Source organism: Salvia miltiorrhiza, chromosome 4 (assembly GCF_028751815.1).
Source record: "Salvia miltiorrhiza cultivar Shanhuang (shh) chromosome 4, IMPLAD_Smil_shh, whole genome shotgun sequence".
NCBI classification, from domain to species: domain Eukaryota; kingdom Viridiplantae; phylum Streptophyta; class Magnoliopsida; order Lamiales; family Lamiaceae; genus Salvia; species Salvia miltiorrhiza.
This window is the reverse complement of record NC_080390.1, coordinates 15,960,510-15,984,841: the sequence shown is the minus strand read 5'-3', so window position 1 is coordinate 15,984,841 and position 24,332 is coordinate 15,960,510. Positions and strand designations below refer to the sequence as shown.

The 24,332-nt window shown below is 37.2% G+C and overlaps 1 protein-coding gene and 1 long non-coding RNA gene across 17 annotated transcripts; both read left to right on the top strand.

Annotated features, from left to right (window-relative positions):
* The first annotated feature begins 5,257 nt into the window (after positions 1-5,257).
* LOC131019838 (non-specific lipid-transfer protein 1-like) lies at positions 5,258-6,170 on the top strand. Its single transcript, XM_057948448.1, has 2 exons — positions 5,258-5,756; positions 5,957-6,170. Exons 1-2 carry the CDS (start codon positions 5,410-5,412, stop codon positions 5,964-5,966), a joined length of 357 nt encoding a protein of 118 aa, XP_057804431.1. The 5' UTR covers positions 5,258-5,409; the 3' UTR covers positions 5,967-6,170.
* Positions 6,171-8,708: 2,538 nt separating this feature from the next.
* Positions 8,709-11,374, top strand: LOC131019836 (uncharacterized). Of its 16 annotated transcripts, none has more exons than XR_009100480.1 (8): positions 8,709-9,064; positions 9,180-9,227; positions 9,323-9,395; positions 9,491-9,699; positions 9,865-9,939; positions 10,185-10,210; positions 10,292-10,593; positions 11,118-11,374. It is a non-coding gene; the product is annotated as an uncharacterized LOC131019836 (long non-coding RNA). The 16 variants fall into 16 exon arrangements; XR_009100484.1 differs by having other exon boundaries at positions 8,709-9,227; positions 9,491-9,508; positions 9,645-9,699; XR_009100486.1 differs by lacking the exon at positions 9,323-9,395 and having other exon boundaries at positions 9,645-9,699.
* The last annotated feature ends 12,958 nt before the right edge of the window (positions 11,375-24,332 follow it).

The following is a 24,332-nucleotide window of genomic DNA, read 5'->3' as shown; positions in this document are numbered from 1 at the left end:
TCTTTGACTTCTACTTTTCCCCTTTTTGGCAACATAAAAAAGAAAGCTGATGATGGAAGCTATGATCAGATGGTACCCAACTCCTAGTCTCAAAAACTCGAGAGAGGATTCGAGAAGAGGATGAGTCCAGAGATGCAGAAGAGGAAGACGCCAGTGGGAAGGGAGATGAGAAGGGAAACGGAGAAGTGAATGAGGCTGAGAGATGGAGAAGAGAAGCGTGAAGGAAAGGAGAGTATGCATAGGATCTTGAAGATATTCATGTGACGCGGCTATGCATACGGACCTACAAGGGATAAGGAGAAAAGAAGAGGTGGGGAAGAAGAGTGTTTGAGGTGAGGAGGGAGATGATAGAAATGCATAGCGAGCCTTTGGTGAAAGAAGTAATGCAAAAGAGCGGCTCGTCATGCAAACGGAGAAGGGATGTGAGAAGAAAAAATTGAATCAGCGATAGTCGTGAGGACTAACACTGTCGATGACCCAGCACTACGTCTATCGTGAGACGACCATGTGCGGTGGGTTGCGCCGGTTGACAACGAGCTACTGCTCATTGTTGTTGCACACCATGGAAGCTCACAAAAGATATGAGAGAAGCCTGAAGGCGAGGTGAAGTCCTCTTTGGAGAGAAGTACTTCAAACCTTATCCTCCGGAAGCGGAGAGGCTTCTTGGTGCCAGGCATTAGGATGGAAGACACTCTTGTCGCTGGATATAAGTGAGGGTAGAAACAAGCTTGACGTCGGAGAGACGTTGAGATCGAGTGGAAGGGTCATGTGAAGACCAAGTGTGTGAGCGTCATTCTCTCACTCCATGACTTCGTTGTCATTGAACTCTCCTTGGTCGGAACGAAATTCTTCTGAAACTTTTGAAAGCATGAAATTCTCACAGAGAAGGTTGTGGAGAGATGTTAGTTGATGAAGAAAATAATTGAAGCAATCGAGGCATATATAGACTATATTACCACGACAGAAAATGAATTTTTTTTTCAAAAAAGGTGCCTAAAATCTTTTTGAAGAAAAATTTCACTTCTGCCGTCACTGTAGAGGACAGAAGCTTCAAAATGTAAGAAAAATCATTGCATTTTGTCAAATCCAGGGACGGATCTAGAAAAAATTTATTGTGGGGGCACAAAATATAAACATATTATTAAATATGAAATACGTTAAAAAATTACTAGTATATAGAATTAAAATCTATGCGTTTTTATTGATGGAAATATTTGCATGATCAACTATCAAAAATCTCTTTTTATATACAATTAAATTATCATTCATTTATTTATCTCTCATCCGATCGTATAGGCAGTTCTTTATGATATTCATTGCAGAAAATACTTCTTCAAATTAAGTAATACTTATATTTATTGTGGATTGAAGATTTAAGAATTTGCTTATTTATTATATACTTTAATTAAATATATATATATATATACCTAACTTGTAAATTCATAAGAACTTATAGTAAAGTTCATCATAATGTACTAACTTGTAAATTCCTTCTCACTTCTCAACACATTTGATCTTCTCAATTGAACTTTACCCCATATATATATATATATATATATATATATATGGCTAAAGTTCAATGAAAAAGGCCTAAATGTAAGAAAGAAGAAAGAAGTAATCTAATCCGTTGATCTTATCTAATCTAACGGACATGATTCAACGGATTTTTTCGTTGAACATATGGGGGGTCGAAACCCAGAACCCCCAAAAATATTGTATATATTCACGAATGTTCACCGAAAAAATCCGTTGAACATGGCGTGAATAAATCATGTCCGTTAGATTAGATAAGATCAACGGATGATATTACTTCTCTCTTCTTTCTTACATTTAGGCCTTTTTCATTGAACCTAACCCTATATATATATATATATATATATATATATATATATATATATATATAGGGGAGGGCTAGAATAAAAACACTCTTAAGTGTATAAAATATAAATGATTTTCAGCCCTTAAATCATTAAGATCTACGGTTGATTCGTAACCCTTTTGGATGAATTCGTGGTCCTGGGTTCGAATCCCAAAGGTAGCAAAAATTTATTTTTCACAATTCGTAACCCTGTTGGATGAATTCGTAACCCTGTTGGATAAAATTCGTACATTAAAAAACGTTTATATTTATATTTTAAGAAGTGTTTTCACTGTAGCCCTCCCCTATATATATATATATATATATATGGGCACGCTCCAGTGAGACCCCCTATTTTTCGTGTAACACGAGTACAATGAATAAGACATATAATACTAATGAACAAAACGTATATCTAATGAACAAGATGTATATACTGATGAAAAATAAAATTTAAAAAATTCATAATGAATAAGATATATATACTGATGAATAGGGCCGTATATACTGATGAACAATGCAGTATATACTGATGAATAACAAAATTTAAAATATTCTGCTCTCTCCAGGATTCGAACCCTGCGAAAAAAAATCACCCTCCAGATACAATCTCAGCCATAGGATTGATAAAATAAATGCACCAGAACGTGCCCTAGATCTCACTAAAATTAGGGGGTCTCATTGGAGCGGCCCCCTATACATATATATATATATATATATATATATATATATATATATATATATATATATATAGGGAGAGGTTCAAGAAAGAACCATAAATAAAAGAAGACCGGAGAACCATTTTCAGTCATTCGATCATCAAGATCTACGGTGGATGCATCATCTTGTTGGATGAATGCAGATCCTGGGTTCGAATCCTGAAGGGAGCATTTTTTAAAAAAATTTTAGTGCATTAATTTTAATTGCGGATGCATTAATTTTTACAGTGGATGCACTAGATTTGATGGTTCTCCTGTTCTCACAAATAATGTAGTTCTCTCTAGAACCACACCCTATATATATATATATATATATATATATATATATATATATAGGGGAGGGCTAGAATAAAAACATTCTTAAGTGTATAAAATATAAATGATTTTCAGCCCTTAGATCATCAAGATCTACGGTTGATTCGTAACCCTGTTGGATGAATTCGTGGTCCTGAGTTCGAATCCCAAAGGTAACAAAACTTTATTTTTCGCAATTCGTAACTCTGTTGGATAAATTCATACGTGTTCTACATAAAATTCGTACATTAAAAAACGTTTATAGTTTATACACTTAAGAGTGTTTATATTCTAGCCCACCCCTATATATATATATATATATATATATATATATATATATATAGGGTTGGGTTCCGGTGGATCCCTATGCTTATAATAGATCCGTAGATCCAAATCTAGACCACACATTTATGACATGTGGCGCATCAAGATGGTGACACGTGGCAAGACATTTCAAGGCAAAATCTGGAGAGGGGTAAAATTGGAATGTAATTTTCAAAATTCAGAAAAAAAAAATTATATTTTCTCAAAATAGGTATATTTTAGATGCATAAAGTTTCATACGAGAATGCATGAACTTTCATATAAAAATGCATAAAGTTTCATATAAATATGCATAAGATTTCACCCCACCCCAACCCCACCCCCCACACCCCAGAACCCCACCCCACCCCACCCACCCCCCCCCCCAAAAAAAAAAATTATTTTTTTAAAAACTGATTTTCTGACCACTGACCCACCCCTACCCCCACCCCCCCACCCACCCACCCCCCACCAAATTTTTATTTTTTTATTTTTTTATTTTCTCAAAAACTGATTTTCTGACCACTGACCCCCCCCCCACCCACCCACCCCACCCCCCCCCCCCCAAAAAATTTTTTTTTTTTGAAAATCAGTTTTTAAAAAAATAAAAAAATAAAAAAAAAATTTGGGGGGGGGGGGGGTGGGGGTCGGTGGGGGGTGGGGGTGGGCCAGCAATTAGAAAATACCAAAACTGGAAAAATTAAATGCATTTTTCTGTTCAAAGTTATGCATTTCATGTGAAAACTTTATGCATCTTTGTGTGAAACTATATGCATCTAAAATATATCTATTTTGAGAAAATCTAAAAAAAAATATATTTTTTTTAATTATTAAATCCGAAAATTACATTCCAATTTTACCCCTCCAGATTTTGCCTTGGAATCCTTGCCACGTGTCACCATCTTGATGCGCCACATGTCATAAATGTGTGGTCAAGATTTGGATCTAGGGATCTATTATAAGCATTGGGATCTATATAATCCCATTCCTATATATATATATATATATATATATATATATATATATATATATAATTAGTGAAAATAAATAAATAATTTGTGGGGGCACGTGCCCCCATAGCAATACATGTAGAACCGTCTCTGGTCAAATCAATGAGGTTTTCAAGATTTTCATTTCAGATGCAAAAAGGTTGGAAACACTTTAAGTAAAGGATCAGGACAAGTTAAAGCAATTTTTAAATCTTCTAAAAAGTACTTGTCCTTCACGGATATTTCATTTTTCAACAATCAGTTAAAGTATTTTGAAACAAACTGATCAGTTAGAGAAAGATTTTTGAAGACTATATCAAGGACTCATAAGTCATAACTGAATTAACTCATATTTTATTTGCAAATCAGATACTATATGTTAAATTAATGGTCACACAGATAAATACTTTGCAATGACGGGTCACGGGACGTAATTAATGTTGGTAGCTCAAAATTTTAGATAAATAATTGGGCCAATCAATATTTTAGGCCGAATACCTAATTTGCCACCGTAGACAAATTTCAACGTGACATGTTGCAACAATTAATTTGATACCGAGTTCATGCACAAGTTGTAATCATTTATTAAAAGATATATTAATTTGTTACTGAATTAATCTCTACCGATTGAGTATTATTCAGTTATTTCTATAACATTTTTATGATCGATGTGAATATATACTTTTAGTTCTGTTTCTCGAACTTCATTACTAAATTAATCTGTACCGGTACATGTTATAATTTGCTCAAATTTACACAAATTTTTCGAAGTAGTGTAATTACAAACTGCACCTTTTTATTTATTTGTATATCTCTTTCGAACGGTGATTCTATTGCAATAAAATTAGTTAATCGGTGAAATTATTGGAACGTATTATAAACAAATATTTCCCTCGTTCCCTAAAAATAATTCTCTTTTATTTTTCACACAGATTTAAAATACTTATATACTCCACATATTATTTTCGTACTTATTTATCACTCCACATATTATTTTTTATTTTCATAAATATATATAAATAAAGTTTATTTAGTAAACAAATAATTTAAGATAATTTAAATGAAAACAAGTGGACTAGATTTTAGGACAATTTGCATGGAAATAAACGAACTCTTTAATTTCACGTAAGCATGCCAAGAAAAGTCTATAAATACTCTCAAAGCAAGAGCACTTGTATTCACTCACCACCCTCAATTCCAAATTCCAAAACAAAGCAGAAATAATATCTATTTAAGACAAAATAAAATGGCTGGTTTCGGAGAAGTTAAGGTTATGTGTTTGGTGGTGATAGCCGTGGCGGCGGCGGCGGCTCCTCATGCGGAAGGCGCGATCTCATGCGGGCAGGTTCTGAGCAGCGTGTCCCCCTGCCTCGGCTACCTCCAAGGTCGCGGTGCGGTGGCCCCGCCTTGCTGCGACGGCTTGAAATCCCTGAACAAGGCGGCGGCCACCACGGCTGATCGGCAGGCCCTGTGCGGCTGCATAAAGTCTCTGGCGCCCGGCGTCGGGGCCAAGGCGGAGTTCATTAACAGCCTCCCGTCAAAATGCGGCGTTGCCCTTCCCTACCGCTACTCCCCATCAGTGGACTGCTCTAAGTAACTCTCTCTCTCTCTCTCTCTCTCCCCCAACAAAAAAATATTTAACAATAGCTCTTATCATAAAATCAAATCAAATTATAAGAAAGATAATTTTTTTGAAATTTCAAATTAAAAATATAGAAATATATAGCAACCGATCAAGAATTATAAGAGATATATTATATCTCTAATACAGTTTTGGGTGTATGTGGTTGCAGGGTGAAGTGATGGAGCTTCTACAACAAAAACTATATATATACACATATACACATCTTTCTCTATATATTAATATGTATATGTACAATAAGAATAAGATGTGAAACGTTACAATTTATTTATAGGATGGGATGTACCATTTTACGACTTCCTTTTGGAGTCTGATTATTGTAATGATATATGTGAAAATGGATGCAATAATTATTTATTGATAAATGGGACAATTTTATTAATTAGTTAATGCTGAATATATAGATATCGAATTCAATATTTGTATAATACACATATCACTAATATTTGATGAAGGAAGACCGAGTTTCTCAATAAAAAATGAAGGAAGAGAGACTGTAAATAGAGGAATAACATAGAATTTAGTGAAGAGAGAGTATGAATAAAGATTCATAATCGCAGTGATCCTCTAATTTTTGTGTGACTTATATTCTTTTTTGCGTAACTTTGAATTGGAATGTACATGCACGATTAGAAAAAAGCTTGTTGAACGATCTTTAAACAATTTTTTGGAGAAAAATATATCTTCTAGTTAGGATTTTTGACATGAATTTGAATTTATATATGAATATTTATAACAATTTGCACAATATATCATTTCCCCCGACAGCAGAGATAGAAAAATAAAATATGAATAATTCTCTTCTCTTTAACAATCAATCAATTTCAGATGGCAGCTTCATCCAAGGCCCCCATTCAAGCATAAACAGTTATTTTAATTTAGAGAAAATGATAAACACTACTTGGAGTGAGTCTCCAATTGAAAAGAGAGAAAATAAGGAAGCAGATGATTTTGATTCTATGCAGGAATCCTAACAACGATGCATCATCTGTTTAGTCTCCCTCAACTGCAGTGCAGCATTTTCCTTGTTGATTGGAAAAAACGGATAGGCATAAGAAAACAGCTGGAGCTTTTACTCCTCGCTTTAATGCCAATCATTTAATGAGACCTCTCATCTATATGCATTGAAAAGAGTTTCTTCATGGATGATATCCCATCAAATGTTCTTCATACTTTTGCACTCATCATTCATCCATGATGTTCTTTTCTTCTGTTTAATTCGATTGAAAAGAAAAGAATCTCACTACAAAAAAATCGTTGATTACCGACGGCGAAATGCCGTCGGTACCAAAAGACGGCCGCCGGTAAATAGTGTTACCGGCGGCGATAACGGCGGCAAGATCCCGCCGCTAAACGGTTCGTCGGCGACGACAATAACGGCGGCGAACATCCGCCGTCGGCCGTTAACGGCGGCGAAGCCGCCGGAATTGCCACCGTTAAACGGCGGAGCCATGCCGGAGAATTAGCGGCGGCATCCACCGCCGCTAGTTACCGATGGCGTTTTTGCCGTCTGAAACAGCCTCAACCTCGGGACGATGCCAGTAATCCCGGAGTCCAGTCCAAAAATCGGGAGTCATCCAGACGGGTCTAGACATCTCTCTCCCTTGGCGGGTACACTGCTTGAGGTCTGACTTGTAGTCGCTCATCATGTCGGAGTACCTTTTGCGGGCGTTTTTCACCCACATTTTCCTCACGTCACGCTCATCACCGGGCTGCCACAGAAACTCTTTCTGTTGAAAGAAAGAGAATTAATTTAATATCAAATATTTTAACAATTTAATATGATATATTTATATGTACTATAAATTTAATTGTACCTGTAATTCATCAAAAAATTTATCATTCATCGCCGGGGGCGTCAACTTCCATGTGTACCCGCCTGGGTTATCAAACATCTTAAATGTGCGCGTGCAAGCTTTGGACAGGCCGGAGGACTCCAACAAAACACCGTGTACAAGTAATTTTATCACTTAATCATGGTGTACGAGAAACAATAATTTAAACTAAAATACTTACCCACGGAGGCAAGTTATACGGCGTGACAATAACTGGTCAAGAAGAATATTGACGCCCTGATTGTGCAAATGGGGCAAAACCATCTGTAGAGAGGCCCAATCTCACATTTCTGATCTCCTCGGCGAATCCAGGAAAGACTAAATTCAAATGTTTCCATGCCGGAGAGTCGGCCGGGTGGCGCATTATCCCATCGTCTGTGGAGGTCGCATGCCACCGCATGTGTTCAGCAGTCGCAGGAGATGCAAACAATCTCTGCAATCGGGGCGTCAAGGGAAAATAGTGCATCTGTTTGGCGGACACTTGTTTCTTTCGGCGACTCCCAGATGCACGCAAGCTGTCCTTATATCGTGATTGGTCACAGAACATAGCTCACTAGTTTCCCCCCAATACAACATGCAGTTATTAACACAGCAATCGATCTTCTCTACTGGCAAACCCAAACCACGTAGATTTCTTTTCGTACTATAGAAGTCTTCTGGACAGTTCACTACAAGAAAAATGAGTATACATGACACTGCATACATGACGGTTTTTCATAAAAAGCGTCATGTATGAGCGCATTTTCAGTATATATGACGTTTAAAAAAAGAAGCGTCATCTATGCAGTGTCATGTATATAATACATGATGTATATAATACATGACACTGTGCTGACACTTTTAGAAAAAACGTCATGTATGAGCGTCATTTATTCATAGCATACATGACATTAACTACAAAGCGTCATCTATGTGCGTTATTTTAAATGCTATACATGACATTTATTCAAATTGTCATGTATGTGGTTAAACAAACTGTCATTAATCGTAATATTTTATTTCTTTTTAATTTTATACTATAATTTAAACTAGCATTCTAAACCAGAATATCAAATCCCTAAGTTCCTAACTCTCTCTCGATCGACCACCTCCTCCGCCCCCAGTCCGCTGCGTCGCCTCCCTCGGTCCGACTCACCTCCGGCAGCCTCCCTCTGGTCCGGCCGTCCCCCGATCTGAATCCGTCTGCCCCACCCCGTAATCCGCCTCTACCTCCCATCAAATCCTCCGCCCCATCAAATGGAGACTTAAATCGAGCCCTAATCTCCCAACCCTCTGCAATCGACCGTGGTCCGAGCATCCACCAATGCTGCCAGAAGCTGACGCCGTCGACCCCGTTGCACGTGCCGTCCGATGACTAAGCCTCTGCTCTCATTCCCGGCGGCGAAGCCGAACGACGTTTCTCCCTCTCTTGTCTCAGGGTTTAGGTCTCTCTCACACATTTTCTATCTCTCTCTCTCTCATACGCAATTTCTATATATCTTCTTCTCTATCTAATTGCTCTTCCTCTTTCTCTCCAACAATGTGTCTTTCCCTCCCCAGGCCGATTGCAGCTGTGAGTTTTCTTCCTTGCATTATTTGTCTCCAAATGTAAGATTGGGCTCTTTTTTTTGGATTTCTAACAATTTGCAACTTTGCTTTGTTTGTGAGGCTATTGTTGTTGATGAATTTTGGGGCTATTGCAGTTTTGATGAATTTGAATATGGTGGTGATGGTTGCAGCTGTGAGTTTTCTTCCTTGCATTATTTGTCTCCAAATGTGAGATTGGGCTCTTTTTTTTGGATTTCTAAAAATTTGCAACTTTGCTTTGTTTGTGAGGCTATTGTTGTTGATGAATTCTAGGGCTATTGCAGTTTTGATAAATCAACGGGGTATACAGATCTCACACCCTCTCTATCTCTTCTCTATATTTTTGGTGCAATTATGTACTTAGATTTCATGTATAAAAGAATAAAACACTTAGAGAGAGTTGGCATGCTCTAACAACGATTTGTTTATCTGCTGCAGCTGAGAGGAGCAAAAATTCTGAAAATGAATTCAAAACCCTCCCAAATGGTCTCAAGTTAGTATATGATAACAACTCTCAAATTCTTTGCTTTTACATTTTTACTATAAACTGCTAAGTCTTATAATCATTTATGTTTCTGTATTTGTATTAGCATTATTAAGCTATTTTGTAAGGCATGTAGTTGCTGAATTTGATGATAGCTAGGCTTGATTTTGGTAGGTACTATGATTTGAAGACTAGAGACGGACTTGAAGCTGTAAAGGGATCTCGGGTTATAGTATGATTGTGGCACAGGTGAAAAATTTCAGTCTAGTTCCTCAATAGTCTCTATTTGCTTACTCTGCTTTCATTTTAAAGAAGTAGTTCAGTAGCAGAGGCATTCTGTATTTTGTTTAGTTGTACTTGTTGATGGATATTTCTTCGATTCATGTTAATGGTAGCTATTACTCAGAAACTGTGCAACTTACTTAGTACTAGAAAACTTACTTAGTTTCAATTATGGTCTATGTTTAATTAGGTCTCTCTTTATGTTTATGCAGTTAACACTTGGCTATGCTCCTAATTGGTAAGTCTAGGAAGAAGTTGCTGAGTATATGTATTTGATTGTTTAGATCATTTAAGCTGATTTGGCTCTGTTTCTGAAAAGGAATTGCCAAAAGAGATACAACAACCCTAGAGGAAGAGAGCTGGCAGTGCTAGCACTGTGTCAAAATGCAATCACCCATGCCAAGTCTGCAATTCATTTCTTGTTTTTTATGTTGATTCCAATTCAATCTTATTAATCTGTTATGTGCCATTGTGAATGTGATTGATGGTAATACTACGGTGGCAGTAAGACTTTAAGAGCAGTCGATGTGAGCTTCCGCTATCGGACACTCACAAAGGTGATACCCTGAGGCTGCTCTACATTTACAAAAGATGGGGCATCTTGCATTTACACTATCAAAGGTAAATTCCATTTACACTATTGTATATGTAGTTGGTGTTATAGTGAGTCTCTTTGTTTTCTATTGAAGAAGGGGCTGGGTCGGGGCCGGGGTCGTTTGTTGTGAGGAAAACCTATTCAGGTGTGGCGAATGCAAAGCCAACATCATCTGCTAAGTACTTCATAGAACAAAATAAAATCTCTAATGATGTAGTGAACATTCGTATACTAACACAACACAAACATATTAATGAGAGATGCTATGATTCTGTTTAAATAATGTTGCTCCTTGATTTTGCATTTATAATGCAATTTGTGATACTGCTGCTATACCCAGAGAGAGAGAGGAGAGAGTTGTGGCAGTTAACTAGGATAGTGTCATATTGCCTATTGCATAGCTGCTGCCCTTATCCTTGGCAAATATACTGAAAATTCGAGGAGAATAGTTGTTTTGTGGTAGTAGTATTTGTGAGCTCTTTTTGTTCTTTTACTCCATACACCGTTGAGATTTTGTTGTGTTGTTAATTTTTGTATTCTGTGTCTAAAGCGGTTGCTGAGAAATCTGCATGGCAATTTGCGGAGGAAAATAGCGTGGACATAGTCGTGCTGAATCCAGGAGTGGTGGCTGGTCCTATTATGGTGCAGCTTTTTAGATGTTGTAGGATTGTCATATGAAAAATACTATTATGGTGTAGCTTTTTAGATATTCATTATGGTGTTGGGACATGTTGTAAAACAATGGATCTTGTTTTGTGGATGTTGGATTATTAGTTGTTATCAATGTTTAAATGAGCATTTTCAGTATGTGTTAGTTTGTTATTTAATAGTACAATGTATTCATATTTATAAATATAAAAACAGGAAAAAGTAAATATAATAGGAAATATTATATTTAAATTTTGAAAAAGCATAGATGACGGTTTTCAACTGTCATATATATACCTAAATTTTCGTATATGTCAATATACATGACGCTTATAAAGTGTCAAGTACGACAAACATACTGTCATGTTTTTGATTTTACATGACGGTCAGAAAGCGTCAAGAAAAAAATATGAGTGTCATGTATTGTACAATACTTGACGGTTTGAAACCGTCAAGTATAGATACAGAACCGTCAAGAAAAGTGATCATACATGACGGTTATTAACCGTCATCTATACTAGGGACTATTCTTGACACCACCAGTCTTGACGGTTCTGGAAGGGCATAGATGACGGTTTTTAGCCGTCATGTATGAGCGTTTTTCTTGTAGTGGTTGTTACCCTCTGGTAAAGCAGCTTTCATCATCGAAGACATCTGATTGTAAGTCCTCTCTGACATGTGGCTTTCAGTCTTTATGCTCATGAATTGAGTCATCCAGCTTAATTGTGTGTACGTGTCACATCCTGCGTACAATGGAGTATCCGCTGCATCCAACATGTTATAAATCTGTTGAGCATCATTATTGGGCGGCTGCTCCAGATTTGGAGGATCTTGATAATTACTAGGTCCAGCATGGTCATGCACCATCCTTTCGTAGTTATTGTATAATCCATCATCCTCATTCATTATAGCATGTTCTCTCGGCATATACAGCGGTGCTTCCCCGTGACAAACCCAAACTTTGTAATTCAGGACAAATCCACGCCTACTAACATGTTTTCTGACCGTAGGTACATCTAAATACGCTTGATTCTTGCACTTCTTACACGGGCACCTAATGTTACCTTGTCCATCTGTGTACGCCGTTTGATTGAACGCCCACTCAAGGAAAAACTCAAGCCCCGTTTCAAATGCAGTACGATCATTGTATCTCGCGTACATCCACATACGATTATCACTCATTCTTGCAAATTCTAATTGAAAAAAACAAATAAAATATAATAAATTACTTGAAATCTAACAAAATTTCGACAGCATAACCCCACTATCCTAACTACCAAGTGCTCGACTCTACCAGCAACTATAGTGACCATAGTGGTCCTAATTTACTAAGCCTATACTAGGTCTATCCGGCCCCCCAATGTCGAAGCAATAATACAATACAAATAAAAGCAATAAAAATCATGGTAATTAAATTAAAAACAATCATTTGTTGGGAGAAGATCCTTAAGAAATAATCAATTTCTATCCCAAAGGGAGAAGATCCTTAAGAAATTGATTAAATCTATCCCACAATATATATATATAATAATATAACATTTCATAAACACATAGCACATAACATTTAATTTAACAAAATTATCCAACATATATAAATTATTCTAACAAACAACTTAAACTAATTGATTAAAATTAATATAATTTAAAATTAATCATGCTTCATAATTTAAAATTAAACTAACAACATATATTAAATGGATTAATATTATAATTTAAAATTAATCATGCTTCATATAATTTAGTTATAAACAAAATCAATTATAAATTAATTAACTATATATAACAAATAAATCTATTTAATTAATATATAATTAAATACATAAATAAATTCATAATTAAATAATTAAATAAATAAATAAGAGAGCGTACGGTGGTGGTTTCCGGTGGGTGTCGTGAAGAAGGCGGTGAAACGAGGTCGTCGAACTACAATAAATAATATAAGTGAAAATTATATAATTATATATATAATTAAAATTAATGAGATATATATATAGATATAGATCTAGAGAGAGAGAGAGTTACCTGCTAGGGCGGCGGCGGTCGGCGGCGAAGGAAGAGCAGCAGCAGCAGGGAAACTGAAAAAAGAAGGAGAACCGCTGCCCTATATTTTAACGGTTACCGACGGAAAATGCCGCCGTTAGCTAGCGGCGGCAATTTTGCCGCCGTTAATTCTATAAAATTAATTAATTAATGCGCATTTTAACATTAACGGCGGCGTCGCTGCCGCTAGATAACGGCGGCGAGTTCGCCGTCGGTAACTGGACGGTAATTTCAAAAGTTCGGGTCGCCTGGACTGCCGCCGCCGTGCCGCCGTTAGCTACCGACGGGAAAATCGCCGCCGGTAGTTTTCGCCGGTAAATACGCGTTTTTTTGTAGTGTCTGCACTGCTCTCATCATTCATCCAGAATGTTAATTTCTTCTTCTTCAGGGTATGAAGTTGATCGTGGTTTCCGATTGTTATCTTGGTTTGGATCAAGAATTCCCTATTGAACAAGTGTTGGGTGTAGTGGCAAGCCTCTTGTCTTCTATAATGCATAATATTATGTGTTGTACTTTTGAACCCTAATCCATGTTTTGATTAATAGAGTTGTTGTAAAGGATATGAAATTTATGTTTAAGAATTTTAATGACTAAATCTTCATCAAATTTTAATCTATATCTATACTATATTAAAACAGCAGTTTTCAATTAGAAATTGATTTCAAATCAATTTGAAATTGATTTGAATGGCAATTTTGATAATACTTTTAATACGAAGGTTAAAAAAAATTATTAACACCACTAACTCATTTCACACGTTCACACTAATTCAACAAAATATATTAATTACTTAGAAAACACTATTCAAATATATTTATTCAATTTGATTTTCTTTTAAATTCATCAACTTTAATTTATAAAAAAATATTCAATATGGATGTTAAATTAAAGATAATGACGATATCTTTAATTTGATGTCAAAATTATAAAAAATAAATTTAAAACCAATAAGTTATTATAGTTTAAAGTCACCAAATTATTTTTTTCTCTCTCCTCTCTCTTCTCTCCTCTATCATCTCCTCTCTCATTTCTCATTTTTTAAAATTCACGGTTCTTTCATTCCTTTTTCCATATTTTTTATTTTATTTTATATGTTTTTACTATAGATCAGTATTTTTTATATTTTACTATTTATATTTTTATTATATCAGTTTAATGCAATTACAATGATGAAACTTATATTTGTTCATTTTAGAAATCTTTAGCTTAAAAATATTTTTTTAAAGGTCAACTTTATATTAATATAAATTTGTAGATAAATAACTAATATATAGTATATCTTAAAAATCGAATTTTTAAGCTTCAAAATTACTCATTGGAAAATCAGTAATTAGAGAACCATTATCGATTTTCTTTAAAAATAAAAAATAAAAGTAAATTGAAGAGTTTAATTTTTTAGTAGCACATTTATTTAAATTTACTGAAATTGTATACATTTTATTTTGGAAAATGAACGACACATATATCATGTTAAACCCTTTATTTTTTCACTTTCCAATTGAAAAAAAAATGTATACATTGTAAATTTATTTTAAAATTTGAGCATAAACAAAATGACCTCATAAATATGCATTCGAAAACTATATTAAACTACAGTTATACTATATGTAAATAAATAGTTTTGTACATCTTAGAATATTATATGATCCATAATGATACTCATTATCATCTATACTTGCTTTTGATATTTCATAATTTATTTATTTATAAATTTATACACATTATCAATTAAATCAATTAATTGCTATTTCAATAATTGAAAATTCGAATGTTTTCAGATTGATATTTTTATTGAGATTATATTGTGAATAATTTATTTTTTATTGAGATCATTTATGTTTATATTTACTTTTATATATATATATATATATATATATATATTATGTTTAACATTTTTATTTATTTATTTAAATTATTATCGTTCAATTTCGATGATAGTCGTGCATCGCACGAGCGGGCACATACTAGTATTATATAAAAGAGCAGTATAATGGTCAAATTTTACCGCCATATTTTATCTTTCCATCAAACTTCTTCTTCTCTCTCCCACGTTTTTCTCAATTTAATAGTATCAAACTTTTTCTTCCATTCATATGCAAAACACGAATTCTCTCCATTTTGTTTCAAATTTCCTCTTGCTGCTGGGAAACAACAACAATTCCATCTCTCAATTGTTCAAAACCCAATCACTCATCATCCCTGTAAAAAAAAAGTCGTTCAACCTCTCTCCAAAATCATTTAATCCATCTGCCTATTCTTCTATTCTCCTTCTGATAAACCAGAAATCAAAGCAGAGGAACAAAATGAAAAGCAGATCGGAAGAAATCACATCTCCAATCAAAAATCAAAATAAAAAAATGGAGTAGAATTTTTGCTCCAACTGCTACCCAGAATCCATTGCTACATTATTCTCTCTGTATGGTAAATATCAAAAACCCATATTTGAATCCGCAAATGCAACCCACCTTATGATATTTGAAAAATACAATTTGAACACCTAATATATATACAAATTAGAAAAAGGAGTAGAATTAGATGATGAATCGTAGAAGATAAAGAAGTAGAAGAAGAAAACAAGAATTTTGAAGAAATAGCACTGCGAATTGCAGAGAAAACAGAGAAGAAGCGGCTATGACATATCCCTCACCAGACGTTTTTATAAATATTATTTGGGCTTCTCATTTAGTTTGGACTTCTAAGATGGAGACTAATTAGGTTTGGGCTTTTAATTTTTAGGACATTTAAATTAATTAAATATTATGTAAAAGTTGTAACAATCACGTAAAAACAACGATAGCAACAACAATAACAATAATAACATATAAATTATATTACATATTAGTATATTACAATATTAATTGAAAACACTAACTTTTTAGTACACGATATTCTACAATATCAAGTTGAAAACACTTACAATGATTTAAATATTACATACTACAACAAGTTATGTAACAAGTTGTGTAAAATGTTTTAGTGTGATATTCTCTTATTTAACAAACTTTTAATTTAGGAAATTTTATTAACTTATTAATAGTTAATTTATCTAATACTAATATTTTATTTTGAATAAAAATATTGATTGTAAAATTATAATGATCTAAGGTGCAACATTGAAAAATATATAGATGGTTGATTGTAAAAGTATAAAAGATAATTTGTGAAGGTATATAATAAAAGATTATTATAAATATATAGATGGTTGATTGTAAAAGTATAAAAGATAATTTGTGAAGGTATATAATAAAAGATTATTATTTGATGCAATAGATATTGAAAAATAAGATTGAATTTGAATTTGTGGGCTGGAGATGTCCCAAGGGTGTTAAACAATTTGCTCTAAAGATGGCATAAGGGTTGGTGAAATTTTTTACTTTTGATATCATATTAAAATTGTGCATAAAATAGAGAAAATTGAAAACAAAAGGGACAAACAGATAGAAACTTCATTATAATATTACTCCAAGTAAAAAAAGAAAAGAAGAAGAACAAGTGGCGCTAAGACTATCTTTATCAACAATCTACAACAACCCAATTTTTAATAAAATATTTATTTCTCTCTCTTCCACATACACAACTTAAAATTTAACAATCTTTATGTTTTTATCAATAACCTACTACAACCTAAATACTTTTTCTTTTTTTATTATTTGTTATCATACTTTTTAATTATAAAATGCCAAGTGGCATTATCCCATTTGATTGAAAAGGTGGATGACTTGGGTTGTTCTGCAATTTTTTTACCAACCGGTTGTTCACTTTGATAATATTTTAATATTTTTTTGATTTAATTCTTTTGTCTTTTAGTGATGACCGGTTGTCATTGGTCATGAATAAATGTAGTCTAAGAGCATCTTCAACCCATATTGTCCAATTATGCTCCAAAATACATGTGATCCTATGTCCCACGATTTATTATGTCCAATCATATCCTACTTTTAATTTGTTATGGTTTTTATTTTTTTTTAATTTAATTTTAATTTATTACTATATTTTTCATTTTTATTTGAATTAATTATTAATTGTTAAGATTAATTAATCTAAATCTATGGTATATAATTTTTTATTTCAAGTTTTAGTGAAGTATATTAATTAGAGTTCATTATATAATAATATTTTGATAATAATAATTACTTATAAAATAAAAAATTAAAAGTATGACACTATAAATTGTGGGACAAGTGGATCTCATCCGCTCCAAATCACATCCCAATGTATTTCGATTCACTTTTTATGTTGAAGAAATATTCACAATTGCAATTTACACATGAAAAGGTTACCAGTAGAGAGTTGCTAGAAGAAGTATTTAGAAAAAAATGAGTGAAGAAGAACGTCCGAAGGACTTGGTGAAGAAGAAGAAAAATAAGATGCCACTCATTTGAAAAAGAAGAATCGGTGTCAAAAATGAAAAATAAAATATGGATTCTTGAATGTATTTTATGAGTTGATCTTGATGAGGAGTAATATATGCAGAGCAGAGGAATGGACCTCACTAGAGGAGCGAATATGTCAGGGAAATCACTCCCGATCAGAGAAATGGCTCTTGCCAGAGAAATGGCCCTTGCCAGAGAAGTCATTTACGCCAGAGAGGTCGCCGAAGAGCGGAGGAACCGCCCGCCTGGGGGGCAAAATTACCACTATGCCCTTGACCATGCGGGAAGTATGCTTCGAAGGCGAAATTACTATTTTACCCCTAACATGTAATCTATAAATAGCCCTTAGCATGTATCTTGTAAGATTACGCTTTCAATACTTTTACTACTGCAACAATTTTTCCTCGTGCTCTCAGCAATCTAGCAATCTTCTTTCACCTTTCCGATCAATTTCTAGGTAAAATCCACGATTCGCCGATAATTCACCAAACAAACGATCACCGTTCATTTATGCTTTACCAGCTGGCGCCGTCTGTGGGAAATCTGGGCTAGGACGTGAGTTTTAGTCGCCGGCGCATGCAGATCCGTAATTACGGTCGGATTTGCGTGCGCAGGCACCGATTGAGCTGATAATTCGATTACCCAATCAAATTCGGACCTATACTCGTGTTTTCATGCGGATCCACTTCCGATCCTTTAAGATCGATGGTTTTTTATGTTTTCCTTGCATGTGCATGTGGGGGAGGGTATGGGAATTGAGGATCGAAGGTTGACTTGTGGTTATTTAACACGCGATCATGATAATTGTGTGTGGTTATGTTGTTTTCTCGCTTAATTCTTATTTTCCATATGAGTCTAACGTGTTTCACTAATGATATGTTGTCTGGTGCTCTGTTTTTGTGTTTTTGGGATTTTCACGGATCAATTACCGAGCAATATGTCTTCTCTTTGGAATTTGATTCCGAATCTATGGGGAAATCTCTATTGTTCTCTCTGCTTACGTTTTGAACCGTGCTCTGGGTTTATTTCCTAGTGCACGGGGGTGTTTTCTTATGGGATCTCTTAATGGCTTCCGTGCCAGAGTTCGCGATATTCCTCATTTCGTATTCCTCCGATAATGGATCATCCGATCTGCTTTTTACTTGAAATATCTTCTCACATTTTTCGTGTCCAGGTACTATGGACTCTTCCGATGCTCGTCGTACTCTTGAGAAGGAGTTTGACAACGCAGGGCTTAACTCCGCTGCTCACACTACTGAGGTTCCTACTTCGTTGTTCAACGGTGTGAAAGCTAGCACCGTCTTCACCACGCCGCCAGGCTTCCACGCTATCTCAGCTACCCCACTGACATGGCAAAATGTTAACATCCAGAGATCTGCTCTGGTGACACCGGGTTCTGACATGCCAAGCTTGGTCCCCACATCTGGTGGTGGATCGCTAAACTTTGGACTGGCAGAGCAAATGATGGCTCTACTCAACTACGCTATTGTGCGCCAGGCCTTGGGGACTCCCCTATTGTCCACCATCCCCGCCACAACTCCCCTGTTGGGAGGACTCAACCCCCAGGGCACTGAAGCCCCACCTCCCACTGCTCTGGAGGTGAACAATCAACTCACAACTAGGCAGGCCCCGCTGCCTAAGGAGACACCGAGACTCCCTGCCGAGAGGGAACTGGAAAGACGCCCCGAAGGGAGCCGTGCCCGTCTAGGGGGCATTGTCAGAAGAGAGGGGGTAGACGAATCTGATAGCCACTCTATCACTCCTAAATTTTAAGAAAAAAGACCAAGGGAGACTGCTAAACTGAAGAATCAAGTATCACAGCTGAAACATCAACTCAAAAACCTGGAGGACAGCCTGAGGGAGAAATCTCAGAGGGACGAGAAGACGCAGAGATCAGAGAGATCTCACAGGGCAGAGAAATCATATCGGGCAGAGAAATCGCATCGGTCAGAGAAGTCACATCAGGTTCGAGGGTCAGAGGGACGGGAGCAGGAGTACTCCTCTGGGAGGCAGGAACACAGGGCACACAAGCGTCATCACGCCCATGACGCGCCAAAGGAAAGAAGGGAACATGGGAGATACAAGGAGGAAAAGAGGGCCAAGACGTCAAGGTTTCACCCCATCCACAACCGGAGTCCTTTCTCCGATGATATCCTGGCGGACACTTTGCCACGAAGCTACAAGCCCATTTCTCTGGATTACGATGGCACCACCGATCCGGAGGTACACCTCAACCGGTTTGAAGGATTAGTTACGCTCCATATGTACACCGAAGGCATCAAATGCTGAATTTTCTCTACCACGCTAACTGGACCTGCCCAGTTGTGGTTTGGGACGCTCGCCCCAAATTCTATTCACTCGTTTGATGATTTACGGACACGATTCTTGAGACAGTTTACAAGTTCGCGGAGGGTTGGGAAGTCAGCCCTTTCATTGATGGACATCAAGCAAGACCAGAACGAAACACTCCGGGAATACACTGCCAGATTTAACCTCGCTGCTCTGGAGGTGCCAGAGGCAGAGTCGCAGATCAAAAACTGCGCGTACGTCAGGGGATTGAAGCTAGGGATCTTCTTTGATGAGCTACAAATCAGACCGGCCAAGGACTTTGATGACATTATGGCTAGACTACCGGGTTATTTACAGTTGGAGGACGCCAGGATGGCGCGGAAAGCCGAAAATGACAAGAATAAAGCTAAGAAAGCTGAGGACGCATCAGAAAGGAACAATAGACATCAGGATCGGGCACCTTTCAGAGGGTTGCCCCCAAGGGTTCCTCCTCCCCAAGCAGAGGTCCCACCTCGCCAACAGCGCACCGTGAATGAGGTCACTCGCTTTGACGAGTACACTCCACTGAACAAACCTCAAGAGGAAATCTTCCACTTAGTCAAAAATCAGCCGTTCTTCAGGGCGCCCGGGAGTTACAGGGACGGGTTGCCTCAACAGGGCCCCAATAATAAGCTATGTGAATACCATAATTCTTACGGGCATTACACCAAGCATTGTGGACACCTTAAGCACCAGTTGGAGCTTTTAGTACGACAGGGCAATCTGGACCAGTTCATAGCCCGAGGCAACGAGGGTCAGGGTGAGAGGCCAGAGCATAGAGGTGAGCGAAGGCAGGACCAGGGGAATAACCGGGATCGCAGGCGAGAGGACAATCACGATAACCGCAGAGGCGCGGTAGAGGACCAGGCCCTTCCTGACCCACCCAGAAGGGAAGTCCATATGATTTTCGGGGAAAATGGAACACCGACATCTAACAGAGCTAAGAAACAATTTTTGCGGGCAGTGAAATCAGGATATTATCCTAAACAAGTCATGAGGATCACGGACACGATAGAAGAGTCGTCCATCACTTTCGGGTCAGAGGATCTGAGAACGCTTATGTACCCACATGATGATGCGTTAGTAATTAAGGCTGACATAGCCAGTTGCATGGTACATCGCGTGTTTGTGGACTCGGGCAGTGCGATGAACATTTTATATCTAGAATGTCTTCAGAATATGGGGATCGGGGTCAATATAGAGCCTATGAATGCTCCTTTGTTCAGGTTTGGAGGGGAAATGGTTATGCCAGTAGGGCATGTAGAATTACCAATAACGTTGGGCAAGTCAGATGCGTGCAAAACCAGGGTGATCCAGTTCTTGGTGGTGGATATGCCAAAGCCATCTTATAATGTAATACTGGGACGCCCAGCTCTGACCGCATTCAGAGCAGTCATTTCAATGTTCCATCTCAAGATGAAATTCCCCGTCGAAGGGGGAAGGGTGGGAGAAGAATGGGGTGATCAGACAATGTCTAAGGAATGCCATGCGCGGATGCTCACGCATTCGTCAGGAAAGAAGAGAGAAAGGGCAGCAGAGGGATCGGATACCCACAAGAAGGGGAAAGTGGGCTATGTTGCCGCTCTGGCAGAGGAACGGCAGGAACTGACAAAGTTGCTGAAAGACCGGGATAGTACAGAAAAATCCGCTTTAATATTAACTAATGATGTGTGTAATATGATTGAATTGTTTCCAGGAAAGGAGGGTTTTCAGACCAAGATCGGGTCCTCAATGAATGAACAGGTCAGAGATGAGCTAATCAGCTGCCTTCAGAGAAATGCGGATGTGTTTGCCTTCAGCACAACCGACTTAAAGGGAATAGACAGAGAATTGGCAGAGCATTGCCTTAATGTGGATCCTAAGATCAAACCAGTGAAGCAAAGAACAAGGCATTTCGGCGCTGAGAAGGATGCCGCGATCAGGGAACAAGTCCAGGGGCTGTTGGATGCGGGCCATATCGAAGAAGTACAATACCCAGAGTGGATATCGAACGCTGTGATGGTGGCAAAGAAAACAAACACCTGGCGTATGTGTGTGGACTACAGGGATTTAAATGCCGCTTACCCCAAGGACCATTATCCTCTGCCGATGATCGATCAACTCGTGGACTCTACATCAGGTTGTGCGTTGTTATCTATGATGGACGCATACCAGGGGTATCATCAAGTCAAAATGAATAAAGGGGACATCGCTAAAACGGCTTTCGCCGTCTGTTGTGGGGTGTACGGTTGGAGGAGTATGCCATTTGGGTTGAAAAACGCCGGGGCTACATACCAAAGGATGATGGAAAAAATCTTCAAAGAACAACTTTCAAAGAACATATCGGTTTATGTTGACGACATGTTGGTACGCAGTGTCAGAGGAGAGGATCACGTCTCTGACCTGGAGGAAATTTTTACAGTCATAAGAAAACACCGACTTATGCTCAACCCAGCGAAATACACCTTTGGGGTCACCACGGGAAAATTCTTGGGCTACAAAGTTACTCCCGCAAGAATCGAGGTTAATACAGATAAGGTCAAGGCCATTATGGATATGACCCCATGATCACTAAATTATTAGCTCAAAATACCGCAACTAACACGGTGTAATTGTAGCACAGAAATAGTAACCAGATATCGTATCCACAGGGATTGACACAACGAAACGACTTTATCTATCTCCTAAACAGACTATAATAGTAGAAAGGTAAGCGAAAGTAGAAGATTCAATTATCTTAAACTAAAACGCAAATAATAATTAAAAGTACGTAGGAGAAAATCAAGTATTAAAAACAATTGATCCTAGGGTAGTAAATTCATTAATTAAATCTATGCAATAAATCTATTAATCCTATGTACCAGTTTAATCCAGTTATGATGAGAGATCACTTAATTAATCAATTACTCTCGCTAGAGCAGCAACGATCGTGGATTTGTAAATTATCTATCTTCGTTAGGTCTCAAGAAAATCTACTAACTCCCAATAGCTCCTAAGAATAGCTCCCTATGATCCACCTATCTCCGCTAGGTCTCAAGGTTAAAATCATATCATACATTCCTGAATCCGCTAAACAGTTATCTCCGATAGGTCTCAAACCGAATAGCTAAACATGCAAACTATTGGCCAAATAATTCACAAGAAAATAAGCACCAGGAATTATGAATCATAAACTGGAAGGCACAGAAGTATTAACAAATAAATCACATAAATTCAATCAACTATTTACAAACCCTAGAATCAGCTAAAGGAAACTAGCCAGACATAGCAAAATAAAACAAAAGCATAATTAAATTGAACGCAATTGTAAAAACTGAATTGTATAAAAAAACCGAATAAAAACTGAAGTAGCGACTTGAATCTTCAATCTTGATCCAAGCCTTGAAAACTAGAAAGCTATAAAATTCTAACCCTATAAAACTAAAAATATGAATGCTTGGGTTCTGGGGTATATCTAATAGGTCAAAGGAAGGCCTATTTATAAGCTTCAGATTTCCTTCGGATCACCATGAAAGTTGCCATGCAAAGTAGAATTCTAAAGGTAATAGAATCGTGTGAAATAAGGCAACTCTCCAGCTGGATGTGCGCTTCTGGAAAATACTCCTACCAATCGCCAACTTCGCAGCTCTCGCCAGAGGAATGGATGTCACCAGGGTAACGGGTCACGCCAGAGAAATGACGAATTCTCTGCTATCGCCAGAGGAATGGTATTGCCAGAGGAATAGGTGATTTCTCTGACCTCGCCAGCGGAATAGGTTGCGCCAGAGAAATGGACCTCCGCTCTGGCAGCGGGGAAGCGAATCCTCTGGCATCGACTCCTCTGGAATAGCGACTCCTCTGCTCTGATATGTTGATTTCTCTAGCGATTGATTTCTCTGCTCTGGCTTTCGACTTCGCTGATCTGGGCTTTGATTTCTCTGGTCTTCCAGAGGAATGATGATTTCTCTGCTCTGAAAACCAAAACACCTAGAAAACGCCAAAATCATCCAAAATTGCATTCTTTCATCTCGAAAGCCTAAATCTCCAAAATTTGTTTGATCTCTCGATTCGCTAACTCTGCCTGCCCATTAGCTTGAGGATGATATGGAGTCGTCAACTTGTGCTTTACTCCATACTTTGCCAACACGCTTGCTAGTAACTTGTTGTTGAAGTGCGACCCCCCATCACTAAGCAACGCTCTCGGTGCTCCGAACCGAGCCAAAATATTCTTTTGCAAGAATTTAATGACTACCTTGGAATCATTGGTGGTAGTTGGGATCGCCTCCACCCATCGAGACACATACTCCACAGCAAGCAATATATAGGAAAAACCGCAAGAAGTAGAGAAAGGACCCATGAAGTCAATTCCCCAAACATCAAATAGTTATACCTCGACAATGATGTTTTGTGGCATCTCA